This window comes from Rhagoletis pomonella, unplaced genomic scaffold (genome assembly GCF_013731165.1).
Source record: "Rhagoletis pomonella isolate Grant_MI unplaced genomic scaffold, Rhpom_1.0 Rhpom_scaffold_00014, whole genome shotgun sequence".
Classification (NCBI taxonomy): Eukaryota; Metazoa; Arthropoda; class Insecta; order Diptera; family Tephritidae; genus Rhagoletis; species Rhagoletis pomonella.
In genome coordinates, this window is record NW_023458568.1 from 2,608,214 (window position 1) to 2,629,831 (window position 21,618).

The following is a 21,618-nucleotide window of genomic DNA, read 5'->3' on the forward strand; positions in this document are numbered from 1 at the left end:
TTGTGGACATCCCTGTTGACTTTCTCCGTTCCTTCCGCGTTTATTCGTCGGGGAGCCGACAGCTTCAGTAGCCGCTTTTCTCCGAACGGAGCGAGGCTTTGCTCTTGGCCATGGCGACGTTTGTGTGCTTCCAATAACACAGACTGCCTCGTTATCTTTGCACTTGAATTTTTCTGCAGCAGACTTTTCGTATAGCCGGCCTCTATATCTATATTCTCGATAACGTCTCCCATCGCTTGGTGGATAGTACGCCGTTTGCCGTCTTTTTCCTTTAGCATCGACGCAAGACATTTAATGTGCGCCCCTAGCCTTTCAAATGTGGTTCCCACTCCTAAGTTTTCTAAAACCTTTGGTTGCTTTGCGGGCAGACCCGCTTCGTTAGAGTTATGGAACCCATCCACTGGGGGAGCTCCGCACGTTGGGGTTGTCACAGGGGAGCGAGATAGTTTTGAGCTCCTCTTAAAGGGATCTAAGTCGCGTTCTCTACAGATTTCCAAACTCGAGTTATTTGGTGCATGTGCATATATGTATGTAGTTCTGCGCGCGAATATCCGTATGCGCCGTCTTCGGCGAAGTGGGAAATAGTGTTGGCGTTGGTGATGATACGTAGTTTGGTTTTTCGGCAGCTGTCGTTTATACAAATTACATCGATCATACACAGAGAAACATGCAAAATATAATTTATATTTATGGAGACGTGATATCAACGAGAATGTCTTCTGAGTGTAGGTTGTAGGAGCCGCGATGCGTAAAACGATCGAAACAGGTTCGAAAACTTCTTGCAGAGTGGCATGAAGCTTCCATTGTTGAGATGAGGAATCGGGTGTGATTATTGTAAACAACTTGGGGGCGAAATGCCTTACCAACCGCCTAGCAGTCCTAGTGCTCCCATAAGAGTATGGTAAGAAAACTATACTTATTCCAACGACTAATGTTTTCTGATCGTAATAGTGAGCATGCTTTAGGGAATTCTCTCGCTGAAATCTACGATGGATGTATGGGATGGTCATTATTTTGAGCTGTTTCTTTAGAGCAAAATTTATTCGCGTGATTGAAGCCTGTTTACTGTGAGCTGGAACGGGGTTGGTTTTTTCTCGGTGGCTTTGAGACGGTAATTTATTTTTGAGAATGGCACGAATAACGTCTGATATGGTTAGGGGTATTGGGTATTGAGTGATGTCTTTGGGGATCGACATCTGGGCAGTGGACTGTAATTTATGCATCTGTCCACTATGTTTGGAGTTAAACGGAATTGTGAACGGAGGCACCCTGGAGACTTCATGGGTGTATGAAGGGTTTGTAACGTTCTGGGTAGAGTTGTGACTTCGCTGAGTGTTGGGATTAGCCCTCATAAGTTCCAACGCTTCCAGCATTTCAGCTTTGCAGTTATCGTGGCTATCAGTGCATTCGCTGATACAGAGCTGCTGACTTCTGTATAGTCACTTGAGATGAAAACTGCGCGAAAGGAAGCGAAAGGACTATCCCAATTTTTGTCAAGGAGATCGATTTTGACTCTTATGCGAGATTCAGTGAGATTTACAACAGGAGCACGATTGAGAGAATACAGTATTCTATCATTCTTGCAACGGAAGATAGTGACCAGCTAGAGCAAAATTTTTCAAATCTGTTGCTCTCAAAAATAAAGTCCCTGTAAAAATAATCTGTGGAGTGGGGAGTATCTTCTTTGGGTCCCAATGTAGGAGTTATACCTTCTAATGGGGGTTACCAAATATCTGTGGTTCAATAAGCTAATCAAAATTTGACAACGCAAAGCTTAATTTTTTTTACTTGTTACGATTTTTTGTGAAAGATATATGTTTTTTTTTTTAATTGCGGAGCTTTTTCATTTATTTTTTAATAATAAATGTTGATTTATAATATTATTGCCTTTTTTCGTGTATTTGGTACTAATTTGTCCGATAGTTTTTTTGAACACACTGTTGAGCTCTTGTGTGTATGTGCGTATGTCTATTTGTACGCTTACAAATTTGGTGTAATAAGTCAAACGTAAATTATGCCGCAATGGGATGGCGAGAGGGTAGGTGGTTATTTATGTATGTATATGCCGAATATATGTAGGTATATGCATATGCGTTGCGTATGATCGTGAGAGATTGAGGTAATCGCACGAAAAGGAAACGGCATAAACAAAAAAAATGACTGCAATTGAGCGCAAAAGAAATATTCTATATACATATGTTTATGCATGTATAAATATGTACGAATGTGGGGTTGAAATTAGCTACTGCATAGAGAGTGCAGTTGATAGTTATTGAACTGGATTATGATGGGATAGCAGAAGAATATGATATCCAAATAAACAAAAAAGAGCGGGATGACTGTCTCAAAGCGTATTTACTGGAGCAGGCCAAAGTTATGTTATTACATATAACTTACTTACTTATAATATGTATTTATAAAACTGCGTTATATGTGGACCAAAGGGATGACACACGTTGCTGGAGACACAGCTGTTGGGGTTAATGACCGGCTTGGAATGTTAGCTCGGACATCTAATGAGTGTAATGGGATTTGTTTTCTATAGATATGTACGTATGTACATGCATATACATTTGATAAGCTTATAACTTACTATAATATATATATATATATATATATATATATAATATTATAAATGTGAAAGTTTGTATGTTTGGATGTTTGGGAAATCATCACGCGGAAACGACTGAACGGATTTACATGAAATTCGGTAGGCGGATAGCTAATGGGCCAGATTGGTTAATAAAAAATTTTAAAATTTTTTAAGAGTTGCCACCTGTTAAAAAAGTTTAATATATTTAATATGCGGGAACGACTGAATGGATTTCCATGAAAATTTGCACACAGATAGCTTATGACCTAGATTGGAAAATAGGCTACTTTTCTTAAGAGTTAAAAAAGTTTCATTAAATTAATACGCGGAAATGACTGAATGGATTTGCATGAAATTTTGCAAGCAGAAAGCTTATGACCTACAGTGGATAATAGGCTAATTTTTTGGAACAGATGCCACCTGTTAAAAAAGTTTAATTAAATTAATACAGATAGCTTATGACCTAGATTAGAAAGTAGGCTACTTTTTTAAGAGTTGCCACCTGTTAGAAATGTTGAATGTAATTAATACGCGGAAATGAGTGAACTGATTTGCATGGAAGTGTTCACACAGATAGCTTATGAGCTGGGTTGAAAAATAGGCTACTTTTTTTTAAGAGTTACCACCTGCTAAAAAAGGTGAACTATATTAATACGCGGAAAAGTTTGAACGGATTTGCATGAAAGTTTGCAAGCAGATAGCTTATGACCTACAGTGGAAAATAGGCTAATTTTTTGGAAGAGTTGTCACCTGTTAAAAAAGTTTTAATTAAATTAATACGCGGAAACGACTGAGCAGATTTGCATGACATTTCGCACAGAGATAGCTTATGACTGTCCTATGACCTGGGCTACTATTTTAAGAGTTATCACGTATTAGAACAGTTTAATTAAATTTACGCGTAAATGACTGAACTGATTTGCATGAAAGTTTGCACACAGATAGCTCATGACCTAGACTGGAAAATAGGCTACTTTTTTAAGAATTGCCACCTGTTTGAAAATGAAATTTTGCTCAAAGATGGTTTATGACCTGGATTGAAAAATAGGCTACTTCCTTAACCGGTTTTCCGATCAGAACGAAATTTAGTACACTTACTACGGATTTCGGAAGAATGGTCTTAGACTGAAAGTGAGTCCGATAACTCAAGGCCCCTCCCATACAAATTGGTATTTTCATATTACATACATATCTCTGGAAGTATTTGTGGGAGAAAACTGAAACCTTGCATAGCGATATGTATATGAAATCAATGATGGCATTAATCCATTGATGTTTTAATCAGTTAGTTAATTCGATTAAATTCAATCTGATTACAGCTAATCATGATTAATTTTAGTCTGTCTAAGCAGTTAATCGTAATCGCGATTAAAAAATTTATTTTTAATCATTAACTCTTAATTTGATCAAGTAGGTTTGGTGATTAATTAAGTTATGCTGGAATTTCCCTGTGCACACAAAGCAAGTTAATCCGGTATGGCTAAGTCGGGCTTCCTCATCAATCTAAGCAATTTGGTGTGCATTTTCATTAAGATATATACCAACAAACGTTTTACAAACTAGGTTTGTAAAAGTTCCCAGTTTATGTATCACTAACAACAATAATTATAATTTTTTTATATTATGTGCTTTTTATAAGCGTTAAACACAAAATAATTACTATAACTGGTGTTTGGTTTCAAACTCGGAAAAACTAGACAAATTAATCAGATTTTATTTTTAATTGGATTAACGATCAATGTTTTAAATTAATTAAACGTAATCGCAGCCAACGATTAACGATTAAAAAAATGTTATCATTAATCATACAGTTGATTACGACTAATTAATTTTAATCGTCAAATGCGATTAACATTTTAATAGGTAATTTTTAATCGTTAATCAGATTAACAGTTTGCCAACTCTGTGTGAAATCATGTTCATATTCACGGAGAAAAATGGACGTTTTTGGAAAAGAGGCGTAGCACCTGACCTGACTGAAAGTTTCATATTGCATATCTCTTCAAATCTTTGGGGTATAGCACTCAAGCTTGGTATGGAAATACTTATGTATGTATGTATGTGAAACTAATACCATACTCGTGGAGAAAAATGAGAGTTATTGGAAAAGGTGGTGTGGCAAGTCCCATGCAAATTGATTTTTCTATGCTGCATATCTCTGGAGGTGTTTATTGCAGAGGACTGGAACTTGGCACCGAGATGTGCATACCAAATTAATTCCATACTCATGTTTTGTACTGCTTATCTCTAGAGGTGTTCATGGTAGAGTACTGGGACTTGGTATTGGGTATGTAAAATTAATTCTAAATTCATGGAAGAAGATTAGGGCTACATGAAAAAGGGGCGTTTCGATTCCAGTACAAATTTACTTTTTCTTGCCACATATCCCTGGAAGTGTTTGTGGAAGAATACTGGAACTTGGTATGGAGTTGTGTATGCAAAATGTATCAATTGCTTATGGAAAAAATTCGAGTTATTAAAAAAGGAGGCATGTCGCCTCCCATACATACTAAAAACTTCTTAATACATATCTCTGTAAGAGTAGAAAATCCCTCAAAGTATTTTAAATTTGTTATGGAGATTTATTTTATAGGTGCCGTACTGACAGAATAAATTTCATTAAATGGAAAAGGGAGAGCCGGGTTCGGCCTTACAATCTAAAGCTCTCTTGAGGCATTTGCTATAGTAATGAGAAGTGGTATTTTATCAAGGCCAGGTTACTAAATTTGAGTTGGAAATATTAGAACACGCCGTGGCACTTCCAAGAAGGTTACATGTTTACGCGTCGTATACCTGGAACCATTTTAAGGTAAACTTAGAGGGATTGATATCTTTCGTATGCCTAGCGCGCAGACGAGATTTTATAATTTCATAGTTTTAAACGGCCTAAATACCTTAACTCGCTTAAAAAATAACGAGCTATAACGAAATGGGCACAGAAATAAGATCTAACATTAAACATTTCACATAGATATCACTATACCAAGTGAACTCTCCCACAAATACTTCCAGAGATATGTATGTAATATGAAAATTCCAATTTGTATGGGAGGGGCCTTGAGTTATCGGACTTACTTTCAGTCTAAGACCATCCTTCCGAAATCCGTAGTAAGTGTACTAAATTTCGTTCCGATCGGAAAACCGGTTAAGGAAGTAGACTGTTTTTCAATCCAGGTCATAAACCATCTTTGAGCAAAATTTCATTTTCAAACAGGTGGCAATTCTTAAAAAAGCAGCCTATATTCCAGTCTAGGTCATAAGCTATCTGTGTGCAAACTTTCATACAAATCCGTTCAGTAATTTACGCGTATTAATTTAATTATACTTTCCTAATACGTGATAACTCTTAAAATAGTAGCCTATTTTCCAACATAGGTCATAAGCTATCTCTGTGCGAAATGTAACGCAAATCTGTTCAGTCGTTTCCGCGTATTAATCTAATTAAACTTTTTTAGCAGGTGGTAACTCTTAAAAAAAGTAGCCTATTTTTCAACCTAGCTCATAAGCTATCCATGCAAATCAGTTCACTCGTTTCCGCGTATTAATTAAATTATACATTTCTAACAGGGGGCAACTCTTAAAAAAAGTAGCCTACTTTCTAACCTAAGTCATAATATATCTGTGTGCAAAATTTCATGCAAATCCGTTTAGTCGTGTCCGCGTATTAATTTATTTAAACTTTTTTTAACAGGTGGCAACTCTTGCAAAAAATTAGCCTATTTTCTACTGTAGGTCATAAGCTATCGGCTTGCAAAATTTCATGCAAATCCATTCAGTCGTTTCCGCGTATTAATTTAATGAAACTTTTTTAACAGGTGGCAACTCTTAAGAAAAGTAGCCTATTTTCCACTGTAGATCATAAGTGTGCAAATTTTCATGCAAATCCATTCAGTCGTTCCCGCATATTAAATAAATTAAACTTTTTTAACAGGTGGCAACTCTAAAAAAAATAGCCTATTAACCAATCTGGCCCATGAGCTATCTGCGTACAAAATTTCATGCAAATCCGTTGAGTCGTTTCCGCGTGATGATTTCCCAAACATCCAAACATAAAAACTTTCACATTTATGATATTAGTAAGAAGTAAGATATGCCGAATATATGTAGGTATATGCATATGCGTTGCGTATGATCGTGAGAGATTGAGGTAATCGCACGAAAAGGAAATGGCATAAACAAAAAAAATGACTGCAATTGAGCGCAAAAGAAATATTCTATATACATGTGTTTATGCATGTATAAATATGTACGAATGTGGGGTTGAAATTAGCAACTGCATAGAGAGTGCAGTTGATAGTTATTGAACTGGATTATGATGGGATAGCAGAAGAATATGAGATCCAAATAAACAAAAAAGAGCTGGATGACTGTTTCAAAGCGTATTTACTGGAGCAGGCCAAAGTTATGTTATTACATATAACTTAAAACTGCGTTATATGTGGACCAAAGGGATGACACACGTTGCTGGAGATACAGCTGTTGAGGTTAATGACCGGCTTGGAATGTTAGCTCGGACATCTAATGAGTGAAATGGGACTTGTTTTTCTATAGATATGTACGTATGTACATGCATATACATTTGATAAGCTTATATATGAGTATATATAGGGGTGTGGGTACTTATCGTCTTGTTGTTTGGTGCTCCCTCTGCTTGTTGGTATCGATGTTGTTAAGCGATCTCTCTGCTGCTGATCCGCTGTCCAGCTATTTCTTTATTAGATTAGGTTTATTCGTGCTATTGTTTTTTTTTTTTGTAGGCGACTTCGTTTATATTTTGTTGTAAATTAGGTGCTCCAAATATATTTCCAGTATAGATTTTGGCATTTGTTTTTGATTTCCTCTCACTTTTATTTTGCGTTGTTTGAGTAATTGGGAATATTGTGTTTTTTTTATTATGTTGTTCTTAAGCACTGATTATGGCACTGCACATACGCAAGTTTCTTTAATAATCGCACGGAATGAGAAAAGAAACTTTTCGGCCGCCAAAGCATTGATTTAATATGAAAATTGATTCGGTGCCGGCTCGTTTGAATGGCGCCGAAGGACTATGTTTAGGTTTCGGGTATTATAGTATAGTACGCGAAGTTATTATAATTAGATATATGTATGTATGTGGGTTTGCAAGCGTGATGGGAGTTTATTTGTTTCTGATGCGTTTGCTTTGGCGGCTGATGAGCGAGTAAGCATGCTGCCTCAGAAAGTTAACACCTGAGCTGTCTGTTGTCGCTTGCCAGTAATGCCTCTGAACGAAAACTTCCCCAAGGGAAATACGAGCGCAAAAGACAGTAGCTCATGTCTTCAAAAGCAACATTAGGCGTTGTATTCCACTCGAAGAGAGGGTGGTTATCGCACTTTTCTCATAGGGTTCTGCAGCAGAGTATAGAACTGTTTGTAGTGTATTTGGTGTTGGCCGAAGTACTGCTGGTGAAATTGTTCTGAATTTTCGCCACTCAGTTTGCGATAATTTTGCGGATTGCATTTATACATACCCCCCAAATCAACAAGAAATCAAAAGAATGGTAGACGGTTTCACAGTCCTAGGGTTTCCGCAATGCTTTGGGGCTGTAGATGGCTGTCACGAAAGGAGGATACCGTAGATTACTACAATTACAAAGGATGGTATTCCGTGGTTTTATTGGCAAGCTGTGATCACAGGTAAATTTATGGCCGCATTGTATTGCATGCATTTATATATTTTTAAATTATTTGGACTTACAGGTCAAAATTTACGTATATTAACATTGGATCCACTGGAAGAAATAATGACCCTTACATATTTGAAAAAAGTTCATTAAAACAATTTCATGAAAGCGCAGACATTTTCGTACAAAATAGCGAGCTCATTGGCGGAGTTAACATACCTGTGCTACTTATGGGCGATTCAGCCTTTCGGTTATCGGGCCACATGATGAATCCGTATCCATATGTAGCTAACCAACCAGCTGCTGAACAGCTCTTTAACTAAAGGCCTGCTGTATTTTACAAATTTTTTGTTTTTAATTGAGAACGATGAAGTTTCTTCCGTCTGGCTGAAGGACGCAGCTGAATACGGATCAGCAAGGAATCAACCTAATCACACAACAAGAGTTGGTGAAAATTACCTAACAGCAGCGGCTATAAGGAATGCCATTGCTACGAGGTTTCCTAAGTAAAAAGACTTCTATTTTAAATAAATGGGTGTGCGGCGTTTTGATAAATTTTGGTTGTATTTGCATTTTTTAATGTTTATCAACCTTTTATAAAATTCTAGCGTATATTACTCACACATTCCACATTTATAAGTTTCAAATTCATAAAAACTTTTTCTGTTTCCACAGCAAGGGACTCCTATCTTTTTCTTTTCTTCTCTGCAATTTTACCTACATTTACAATTAGTGTTCAGAATGGTTAAATGGAAAATCACTTACCTATATCTTTGGGTCATGTTTCTGCTTTTTATGTGGACCTCCTTTGCAGTAAATTTTGACGCCATCTGTGTCGATATATCTGTATTCTGTATATATGTATATGCAGATTGCGCTTCGCCCGTCGAAAGTTATCCGCTCGCTTCCGCCCATAAATCCAATAGCACTTTCGCGTCGCTGGTGCTCCAAGTACTGCGTTTTTTGTCGCTGGGCATCTGAAATTAGTTATAATTCATTTTATTAATATGTTTCATATATTTTTAAAAAATTCTTTAAAGTAACTTACATACATATAAATATGCTAGAAAACATATGCCAAAATTGGACAGTGTTGGGATATGCAAATTGGAAAATCCAGTACAAATGCTCATTTGTTTCGAGCATTTCCATCGAGCCAATGCGCATTTATGAGTTAACAAATAAATGCTGCTAATGACAATAAGCCCCTCCATCTGTCTACCGTATAAGACTCTTTTAAAACGGCATCAAAGCTTGTGAACTCTTGAACCACCTGGGAGCCCACCATAGCATAACGCAGGGGCGGGTTCCGGGACATGAAGGGTTTGACGGCAACGAAAAGGCTGACTGTCTCGCAAAGCGTGGATACCTAATGAGCTTGCATGGTCCCGAGCTATTCTGTGGTACATCTAAAGCTGTGGTCGGTAAAACTGAAAGTGAGATTGTGTTGGTGAGCGCAGAGCAATTTGAGCTACAGTGGTGTAAAAGCGAATCTCATGGGGTAAAGTTAACGAATGTACGAACGGTTGTGAGAATAACAAATTTTCCTTGAAAAAAGTAACGATTTTGTTTTTTCGTTACAAAATGATTATTGTATGTATGTACATTAGAGCGGTCCAAAGAGATTTTTCGGAGTTATGGTTGGGGCACATTCCAAAATTTTTCCTCTTGCCGAAAGAGGTGCTGCCACCAAACTTTACGTTTCTAAGTATAAATTTAGAGAAAAACTAAAATTATCGTTTTCGATTTTTATTGAAGGAATGACTTTATTTTGTAAAGCTAGTCTACAATTCCCAAGAAAACCAAAAAATTCTTGTAAAATGATGTTTCCGAACTTTGAAAAAAATCTTCTATGAAAACTTCTTAAATTAGTCTGCAACGCTCAAGAAAAATGGCAAAGTAGTTTAATGAAAAATAAGAAAATAGTTTTTGTATATCAAAGGCGATAATACCTTAGTAAAAGAATTATACGTGCATAATATTTTTCCTCTATTTCTCTGTATTAAACAAGGGTCAAGTTTTTTGTGGTATACGGTTACATGCGATTACTTCTGGATTTCATTTTTCTCAAAGTAAAAAGATTTTATATATTTTCCAAAGCTATAGGTGCACAAGAGTTTCGTTTCGCCAAAGGAAGTTTTGCCATGGAAATAAAATGAGTCTGCAGTATTTATGGTAGGCGTCTGCATCAACTATATTGCAATTTTTTCATGAATTCTTTCTACAAAATTTATATTTTTGGTTAAATGCCAAAAGCGTATTTTTGTGCAATAGATTGAGCTGTGGCTTAGCGATTTATTTATTTAGCCTAGGTACCAAGTCCGTATTTGTTAGTTGCTGCAAACTGTTTCTTGTGACAGATAGATTTAACGACATATAAATTTTTCACCAAATCATGTTGTCCCTAGTAGCTAGACTTTGGATGTACCGTTTGGATTACTATTTGAGGTTTGCATAGGACCGCTAAGCCCATGATTTCCATAGTCTACAGAGTTTTTAAGGTAATTTCTTATCATATTCTGATGTCTGCTTACTTTAGCAGTTATTTAGCTACCTTTCAAGCCAGGAAAATTCTTTACCGTTATCTTTCCGTACTCTTCTTCAGTTAGTTCAATCCCATGGGATATTATGGCCCATGATATGAAATGGAAAAACAATAAAACGGGTTCTAGTATGAAAATTGCTTCTAAATATTTAAGTTGTTAGTGTACATTTTTGTTGAGAATTTATGACATTGCAGCAATCAGAAGCCGAATAACTCCTTATGAACATATAATTATTTACTATTGCATGTACTACTGATTGCTGAAACGGTAGATAAAATTATAAACGAATACAAACCTAATATATGGGAAATACTTGTAAATCAATTGCTATTCTAATTGCATACCACAAAAAAACTTTACCCTTATTCATGGGCGTAGCCGGAATGAAATTTAGGGGGGGGCGGGGGAGCGCTCTATTAAATAAACAAAATATAAAATAATTATTACTAAAAAATTGTTTATTATAACTTAAAATTATTGTAACCAACAGAGGTAAATATGTTACACAAAAACACATAAATAGAAGTTCACAAAAGTTGATATAAAACTATTCGTCGATTTAAATAATTAACTTTTACTGCACATGTTTTTTTACGAGGAGGAAGCATCGAAAGCCTAACCCCGTCAGTGTGAGACTTTAACCCAAACTAAACCCCCTACCGTCATGTACCACCCGGTACCACCGTCAAGGATTTCGTCGGGATAATAACTCTGTGTGACTGATAAAGTTATAAATAGATCTATTGAAGCACAAAAAATATGCATACTTAGAATTTTGAAGGGGGTATTCAATCTAGACTTAAGGTATACAAATGCGTTTTTCGTAGTATGAGACTTATAATTGTTCGTAACTTAATTTCTGTTTATCCGATGAAAAATATATACAGTGCGTACACGGTAGCCGCAACCCTCAATACGTGCAATTCCTTGATTAATGCAAGTCTCTAAAACAAAACATTGTAACCTTTTACCCATTTTATCTCAATACCAACAAACTTTCTATGTTTATGCATGTAACGCACACAAAATTTGAACTTTTTACATTTCTTTGATTAACCAGTATTCTGGAAAACCTACAAAGTGGTGTTTCAGTTGAAGTGATGTGTGATGAGCAGGACCGAAGAAAATAAGCAGGGAAAAGCCAAATTTAAACGCTTAGATAAACATTAAAACATTAGTAAATATGCTTCCAAATATGCTCGAAAAACAACCAAAAATCTAAGTACAGTTTGATGCTTTGTTTTTTATTCAGTTTATTACTAGGATTGGACGGAGTTCGAAATTTTCATATTTCCAGTAGTGTTAATGCATCGATTTAGTTGTCACTTTTTCCTATTATTAAAAATAATGCGGATTATATTACACTAAGATCTTTAGTTTCTTTTCAAGACTGAATTTAATTGTTTTAAAATATTTTCTACCCTTCATTTGAGTATTATTTTTTATCTCTTCCATAACACCAATGCTTTCCCGCAGAAACAAACCTTTGGTTTTAAAGTTTTCTATCTAAGCAAAACTGGAATTAAAGTTACAAGTAAAAAAAAACCAAATCGGTTTTTATGTTATTTATTACTAGAAGTCCTTGCGAACTTCGTCCCGCCCAAAATTAATTTTTTATTTAAACAGTTGGTCCAACGTTTTTACTAACAATCCCGTTCACGTTTGGTTTTGTGGTTGTCAGAAGGCATATCCTCCATTGCCGTCTTAAACATACTAATGAAAGCGTTATGTCCGTGAAGAAGTTCTTGTGGCAACAATTATCTGGTCCGATGGTGAATCGTCCTTGAATTTGTGTAGTACAATTTGTGGCAATTTCAAAATAGGGGAGAATCATTGGTACACAGAAATCCAATATACATAGACTTATTTCAGACGAAATACTTTGGAAGTCCTATTATTGTATTTCTAGGCATTTATCAAGAATTGTCTTTTTTCTGTTTAGTCGCCGTAAATCAAGGACCGCAATCGTTCTGGGGATTGAATTAACGGTGGTAATTTAACTTTGATCCTTGGTATCTCCGATTGACTTCACTTTACGATTTTTACCAATAACTCCAGCGCCATCTTGCAGCTCTTTTTGTGCAATAGTAGATATTGCCCCTACCTTCACCAATATATTTATACCACGAATATGAGCCAAATCGGACAATGAGCCAAATCGGCCACGTTTACCTTGCCTTGCCCCGTCCATTGCATTTCATGGATGGCGGTGATGTCAGTCTTTATTTTCCCGAAGACATCAACCAACCGAGCACAGGCTCCATCCACCAAATGATGGCAATGCAGAGCATGAAACAAGATTTGATTAAAAATCAAAATCTATTACTTCAAGCCATTTTAGCTAAACCATGAATAATCTCAGCATAAAATGAACTAGAAATTTTCCTAGAGCGATTTCATCTAGACGTTTTGCTTGTATCTGAAACCCACCTTTCGCAATTTAATAATTTTCAAATTAATGGGTACAAATTCTATGATACTAAGCATCCGCAAGGGAAAGCCCGAGGTGGAACAGCTATTCTCATTCGTAACAGAATAACGCACTATGAATTAGAACCGCAAAGTGATGAGTTCATTCATAATACTGCAACACATATTGATGACCACTTAGGCGGCCTTACTGTATCTGTTATATACTGCCTCCCTCGTCATAACAAAACGGAAAAAAACAATTTGATGACTTTTTCCTAAAGTTTTGCAGCAAGTTTATTGTAGCAGGAGCTACAATGCCGAACATACATTCTGGGGGTCTAGATTGATTATGCCAAAGGGTAGAAATCTATATAAAGTAAGCCAGAACAGAGGATTTGACGTATTGTCTACTGGTCAGCCAACGTATTGGCCTTCAGACCCCCAAAAAATACCCGATCTTATTGACTTTGGTGTAACAAAGGGTGTTTTCGCACTTATAAATTTTCCGCATAAACAAAGAACATCGAACACACACACGCACTTGTATTGCACTCCCGCCCAAAACCAAGTGCAGCGAATAAACACACGCACTTGTGTTTAACAATAATTCCCTCGTTCTTCATTAAGTATGCATTTTTTTATGCACTTCTCAACTTCCGCAGAACAAAATCTACTAAAGTAGTTAATTGCTGGCACCCCAAATCATGCTCAATACTCCTGTTTGATGCATCACAACTCTTCCGGAGTTATCTCACGGGGCTCTGTATGGCTTTCGACATACAGAGGTGGTACAAGAGCTACCATTGGTCACAGCGCCAATTTTCTAATTTGAATACATAACCGGTGCTCAACACTCCCGCTTGACGCACACCCCCAAAAACTCTTACAGAGTTTAAGCGGCAAAGCCACAGCTCTACAAGCCGTAGGGACTCCGTATGACTTACAACCATGCAGAGGTGGTAACTGATGGTTATCATTGGCCCCGACGACTACCCAAAACATTTCTGCTTTAATACATTTTTATGCAAATACATTCATCCTGGTCCTGCCCTCTCACTGAGTTAAACAAAGGATATTGCGCGACACCAAGTTAATACAGAAGCATTACTTAATCTCTCTTCAGATCATTCTCCCTGCCTCATAACATTATCAATATTTCTTAACTTTGAAGAAAAACAAAAAATCTTATAAATAAGCATACAAACTGGTCAAAATACAAAAAGTATGTCAGTTCGCACATTGATCCGCAAATTCCTATTCGTATAAAGAATGATATCTACAGGGCAGCTGAAAATTTCACTGATATAATAGTTAAGGCCGCAGAAATTGTAACACCAAATCCTTCTATTAAACATCGCAGTTCTTAATAAGTTAAAAGCGCAAATTAAGAAGAGAAGTGCAAAGAATTCGCTCTCCTAAGCTTAAACGGGAGCTGAATGCGTGTACAAATAATTACGTATTTTGTTGCAGGCGGAAAAAGAAAGAAGTACGCAGTCGATTCTCCAGTCCTTGTCTGCCTCGAAACAGACTGGCGAAACTGAAGCATGCGAAAAGGCCCGTTCTTTGAGAAGCATTATTACGTACTCAGAACGGAAGCTGGGCGAGGAATGATGATGATAAAGAAAACGCTTTCATCTGTCATCGTTCACAAGTCTTTAGACCCAATGAAGGCGCTCATCCTTCCAATATTTCAATACCCCCCAGTAGCCTTACCACAAATCTGCTTCTGTTTAAAAAGAAAGATTTAATAATCACCATTGTTCATGACATTCAGAAGAATAAAGCGCCTGGTTACGATAGGATTACAGGTGAAATGATAAAGGAGCTTCCACAAACTGCCGTACATTTTTTGTTACATAGTTTTAATAACATGCTTAAGTTGGGGCACCTCTCCGATTTATGGAAACTTTCGGAAATAATTATGGTGCCAAAGCCAGGCAAAGATCCGACGGTAGTAAATTCATATCGGCCCATATTTGAAAAACTTCTATCGAAAAAAATTCAGCCTTCTCTCACAAGTAACCAAATAATACCACCACATACGTTTGATTTTCGTGAAAAACATGGAACTGTAGAACAAGTTTATATAATTGTTTCTTGTTTATAGAAGAGCCTTCAAAGGGAAGCAATATTGCACCGGTGTATTTTTAGACATCTCTCAAGCTTTTGACAAAGTCCTTATATATAAACTAAAGGTTTCACTCCCTACAAATACGCATGCAATTCTTGAAAGCTTTCTGCTGGGGAGAAACTTCAGAGTCAGGCAGAATTCCTTTTGAACGAAAAGTCACCCTATATATGCAGCTGTCCCTCAAGGCAGTGTTCTAGGACCCATATTGTACGTAATATACACTCGTGATTTGCCAACTGGTGAAACTCTAACCAAGAATATTTGAAACAGTTAAAGCTATGGCTAGGTTCTTGGAGGATAGAGGTTAACGAGAGCAAGTGTGTTCAGACAACAATTACTCTGAAGAAAGAGACTTGTCTACCACTAAGAATAAACAGCAAGGCTATACCACAAAAAGATAGTGTCAAGTACCTTGGAATGACACTAGATAGAATACTTACCTGGAAAAAGCATATAGAAAACAAAATTTCTCAAGCGAAACTAAAACAAGCAAGCCTTCAATGGGTTATAGGACACAAATATAAATTAAATCTAGAAAATAAGATGCTGATATTTAATATAATGATTAAACCATATTGGGCATATGGAATTGGGCTTTGGGGCACATCCATTTTGAACAGACTTCAAAGACTGCAGTCGAAAATTTTACGCGCCATATGCGGAGCACCGTGCTACATAAAAAATACTAGTATCCACAAAGATCTTAATGTAAATATGGTGCATGAGGACATAAGAGGGCTAAGCACCATTTACTCAGTACGGTTGAGGAACCACATTGCCGCAGAAATTTTAAATTTAATGGTAGTTTGTAAAATTTGGAAACTTATTGTTAGTTTCGAAAGAAAGATTCAATAAAAAAATACATATTATAACAATAAAAAAATTAAAAAGAACATATCTAAAATAATAAGACCAAAATGGGTATTTTAGCAATCTTACTAATATTATATGTAAATGTGAAAGTTTGTATGTTTGGATGTTTGGGAAATCATCACGCGGAAACGACTGAACGGATTTGCATGAAATTTTGTACACAGACAGCTTAAGGGTCAGATTGGTTAATAGGCTATTTTTTTTAAGAGTTTCCACCTGTTAAAAAAGTTTAATTTATTTAATATGCGGGAACGACTGAATGGATTTGCATGAAAATTTGCACACAGATAGCTTATGACCTAGGTTGGAAAATAGGCTACTTTTCTTAAGAGTTGCCACCTGTTAAAAAAGTTTTATTAAATTAATACGAGGAAACGACTGAATGGATTTGCATGAAATTTTGCAGGCAGATAGCTATGACCTACAGTGGAAAATAGGCTAATCTTTGGAAGAAATGCCACCTGTTAAAAAAGTTTTAATGAAATTAATACGCGGAAACGACTGAACAGATTTGCTTGACATTTCGCACAGAGATAGCTTATGACCTTTGTTGGGAAATAGGCTACTATTTTAAGAGCTGTCACGTATTAGAAAAGTTTAATTAAATTAATACGCGTAAATTACTGAACTTATTTGCATGAAAGTTTGCACACAGATAGCTTATGACCTAGATTGGAAAGTAGGCTACTTGTTAAGAATTGCCACCTATTTGAAAATGAAATTTTGCTCAAAGATGGTTTATGACCTGGATTGAAAAATAGGCTACTACCTTAACCGGTTTTCCGATCAGAAGGAAATTTAGTACACTTACTACGGATTTCGGAAGGATGGTCTTAAACTGAAAGTAAGTCCGATAACTAAAGGCCCCTCCCATACAAATTGGAATTTTCATATTACATACATATCTCTGGAAGTATTTGTGGGAGAGAACTGGAACTTGGTATAGTGATATGTATGTGAAATCAATGTTGGCATTTATCGATTGATGTTTTAATCAGTTAGTTAATTCAATTAAATGCAATCTGATTACAGTTAATCATGATTAATTTTAATCTGACTAAACAGTTAATCGTAACCGCGATTAAAAAATTAATTTTTAATCATTAACTCTTAATTTGATCAAGTAGGTTTGGTGATTAATTAAGTTATGCTGGAATTTCCCTGTGAACACAAAGCTAGTTAATCTGGTATGGCTAAGTCGGGTTTGCTCATCAATCTAAGAAATTTGGTTTGCATTTTAATTAAGATATATACCAACAAACGCTTTACAAACTAGGTTTGTAAAAGTTTCCAGTTTATGTATTACTAATAACAATAATTATTTTTTTATATTATGTGCTTCTTATAAGCATAAAACACAAACTAATTACTATAACTGGTGTTTGGTTTCAAACTCGGACAAACTAAACAAATTAGTCAGATTTTATATTTAATTGGATTAACGATTAATGTTTTAAATTAATTAAACAGAATCGCAGCCAGCGATTAACGATTAAAAAACTGTTATCATTAATCGTACAGTTGATTACGACTAATTAATTTTAATCATCAAACGCGATTAACATTTTAATCGTTAATTGTTAATCGTTATTCAGATTAACAGTTTGCCAACACTGTGTGAAATGGAGAAAAATGGACGTTTTTGGAAAAGAGGCGTAGCACCTCCCATACTGACTGAAAGTTTCATATTGCATATCTCTTCAAATGTTTGGGGTAAAGCAAATACATATGTATGCATGTATGTGAAACTAATACCATACTCATGGAGAAAAATGAGAGTTATTGGAAAAGGTGGTGTGGCAACTCCCATACAAACTGATTTTTCTATGCTGCATATCTCTGGAGGTGTTTATTGCAGAGGACTGGAACTTGGCACCGAGATGTGTATACAAAATTATTTCCATACTCATGGAGTAAAATTTGCGTTATTCAAAAAGGGGACATGGTTCCTCTCGTACAAATTTACTGTTTTGTACTGCTTATCTCTAGAGGTGTTCCTGGTAGATCACTGGGACTTGGTACTGGGGTATGTAAAATCAATTCTAAATTCATGGAAGAAGATTAGGGTTATAAGAAAAAGGGGCGTGGTACTTCCACTACAAATTAACTTTTTCTTGACACATATGCCTGGAAGTTTTTGTGGAAGAATACTAGAACTTGGTATGGAGTTGTGTATAAAAAATGTGTCAATTGCTCATGGAAAAAATTTGAGTTATTAAAAAAGGAGGCATTTCGCCTCCCATACATACTAAAGGCTTCTTAATACATATCTCTGGAAGGATAGAAAATCTCTCGAAGTATTTTAAATTTGTTATGGAGATTTATTTTTAAGTGCCGTACTGACAGAATAAATTTCATTAAATGGAAAAGGGAGAGCCGTGTTCGGCCTTATAATCTAAAGCTCTCTTGAGGCATTTGCTACAGTAATGAGAAGTAGTATTTTATCAAGGCCATGTTACTAAATTTGAGTTGGAAATATTAGAACCCGCCGTGGCACCTCCAAGAAGGTTACACGTTCACGCGTCGTATACCTGGAACCATTTTAAGTTAAACTTTCGTATGTCTAGCGCGCTGACGAGATTTTATAATTTCATAGTTTTAAACGGCCTAAATACCTTAACTCGCTTAAAAAATAACGAGCTATAACAAAATGGGCACAGAAATAAAATCTAACATCATTAAATTATTTTTCATATTTGTATAAAAGCGTGGGGTGAAACCCGCGGGTATAAGCTAGTTGTTGCATAAATCACATAACACCAACAACTTAAACATTGAGATTCAGATTCTAATATACACGTTTAAATATTATTGCGCCTGATAATCTTCCAAATCAATTCTAGTTCGGCCCCACACTTTGATTTAAATTTTGTAGTTGTCATTGTTTCGTATTTATCAGGCATTTCTAAAAACATTTTTGACTTTGTTTTGAAATTTGGCGATATGAAATAATTTAATTAATAATTTCTAGAATAAGGAAATAACACACTGTATGACGGTGGAAACGGTCCAACTAAACCAAATGAATATGTTCAAATCTTCTTCTTCTTCTTTTTTGGCGCTGTAACCGCCTAAGCGATTTTGGCTGAGTTCAGCAAAGCACGCCAACCGTTTCTCCTCTGTGTCAACTGACGCCAATTGGAAACGCCAAGTGAAGCCAAGTACTTCTCCACCTGATCTTTCCATCGCAGTGAGGCCTCCCTCTTTCTCTGCTACCACCAGCGGGTTCCGGGTTGAATACTTTCAGAACCGGAGCATCGGTGTCCATTCGAACGACATGGCCAAGGCAGCGGAGCCGCTGTATTTTAATTCGCTGCACTATGACCATTTCGTTGTAAAGCTCATACAGCTCATCGTTCCATCGTCTGCGGTACTCGCCGTCACTTATAGAGCATGGTTTTCGTACGTCGAGAGAGGATTTTACTCCTGAATTGCCTACTCAGTCCAAAGTAGCACTTGTTGGCAAGGGTGAGTCTGCGTTGGATTTCAATGCTGACATTATTATCGGTGTTAATGCTGGTTCCCAAGTAAACTAAATTCTCTACTTTCTCGAAATTGTAACTCTCAACAGTGACGTGGGTGCCAAGGCGCGAATGTGCTGACTGTTTGTTTGATGACAGGAGATACTTCGTCTTGTCCTCGTTTACCACTAGACCCATTCGCTTTGCTTCCATATCCAACATGGAAAAGGCAGAACAGACTTCGCGTTCAAATCTACTTTTAGGTATTAAATTTTTTTGTTTTGTAGGTATATTTAAAATCCTTGACAGTGGCGAAAACAGTGCTCGAAAAAGTAAAATTAAGTATGTGTCTTTGATTACTTTGGACACCACCAACGAATGCTATATTCTGTAGTTCATATCACTGTTTTTATTTATATTCAGCACCCCCTTAAATAATTCTCTGGGTAAACCCATATGCATATACGTAACATTAAGGTATCCACACACCTACGCGATTTTGTCGGTGCGAATCTGTTCCATAGTTTTAAATGAGGAACCACACGCTTGTACGATTTTGCTACATCGATTTATTCGAACATTTACAGTTCTTCCTTTAAAAATTTAACGTTAGAAAACAAAACATATTTGATGTAGAAAAGTTAAGAATTTTATTTTTGTTGAAAAATACTTTTTGTTTGTCTATAAATTGACAGTTTTTGCCGCGATGAAATCGCACAGATGTGTGCGTAGTTGCGTTTTCAGAGCAGTAACGTCTGTAGCATCAAAAACGGTGCGGATTCGTTGCGAAAGAATCGCATAAGTATGTGGATGCCTTTATAAAATTTATACCTAACAAATGTATTTCATTTCAGCACAAGATCGATATGGTAGCTCATTTTGCTGCTCTTAAAGCAGTCGGAGAATCTTGCCGCATACCGCTTCAATACTACCATAACAACATGACCGGCACAAATGTTCTTTTGGAAGCTATGGCTGACAACAATGTTTTTAAATTTGTATATAGTTCCAGTGCCACAGTGTATGGAGAACCTAAATTCTTGCCTGTAACTGAAGAACATCCGACCGGCAACTGCACTAGTCCTTATGGGAAGACTAAGTATTTTACGGAGGAAATCTTGAAGGATTTATGCAAATCAGACAAGGTAATAATAACTAATGCGAAAACAGCTGCCGCTGGCTAAGGTTACATTAGCTCTGATCCAGTATTCCATGAACTTACATGTTTTTACACGAACTTGCAGGAAGTTACAGGAAAAATGATCCCGTACTCCAAATTCCTGTAAATGAGAGCGGTTTTTGGAGAGTTGTGTAGAGAATGAAGTTGCAAGATTTTACCCGAACTTTTTCTTCTGGTAAAATCCTGAAAAAATGTCAAGCGATCACTGGTTGAGGCTTTTACTGGAAAAATGATTTTTTTGTTCCCGTACTTTTAGTTGTTACTCACTTTTTATTCCCACTTAAGAGAGTAATTTTGCTGTTTGACATTTTTACAGGATTTTACACGAAAAGTATTGGATCAGGCTATTGCAATGCAATGCATAACACAAGAGCTGTCACTTAAAGACGAAGGACTTTGCATGCAAGCAAATACCCGACGCAGCGCATTACAGGGCTTGGTAGCGAAGTCTGCTTAATTTTGATTTTTCGCCATGTGATATTTTCAAAGAAAGGCTCTTCTCTCATTGCGTATTCAAACAAACACAACACCTTTCTAGGCAGAAATTATTTCTGCGTAGGGGGCCTTCGGCTAGTTCTATTAAACACACATTAAAACAAAAATAAAAGTCACATCAATTTTTACGTATTTATGTAGGTACTTATGTATGTGTACATATGTATAGGAGATCTATAAATTAAAGTCATATTCATGTCCGAATCTGTTTTAAGCTTCGAATCGATTCGCAAATTAAATATCTATATCTATATCTATATCTATATCTATATCTATATCTATATC

The 21,618-nt window shown here is 36.3% G+C and overlaps 1 protein-coding gene across 3 annotated transcripts in view; it reads left to right on the plus strand.

Annotated features, from left to right (window-relative positions):
• Positions 1-21,618, plus strand: part of LOC118749167 (UDP-glucose 4-epimerase) — a 519,161-nt gene that overhangs the window by 425,068 nt on the left and 72,475 nt on the right. For all 3 annotated transcript variants that reach the window (XM_036483940.1, XM_036483938.1, XM_036483939.1), the window contains exon 3: positions 20,513-20,803. In XM_036483940.1, the coding sequence (XP_036339833.1) occupies positions 20,513-20,803 (291 nt within the window). The remainder of the gene's footprint in view (positions 1-20,512; positions 20,804-21,618) is intronic.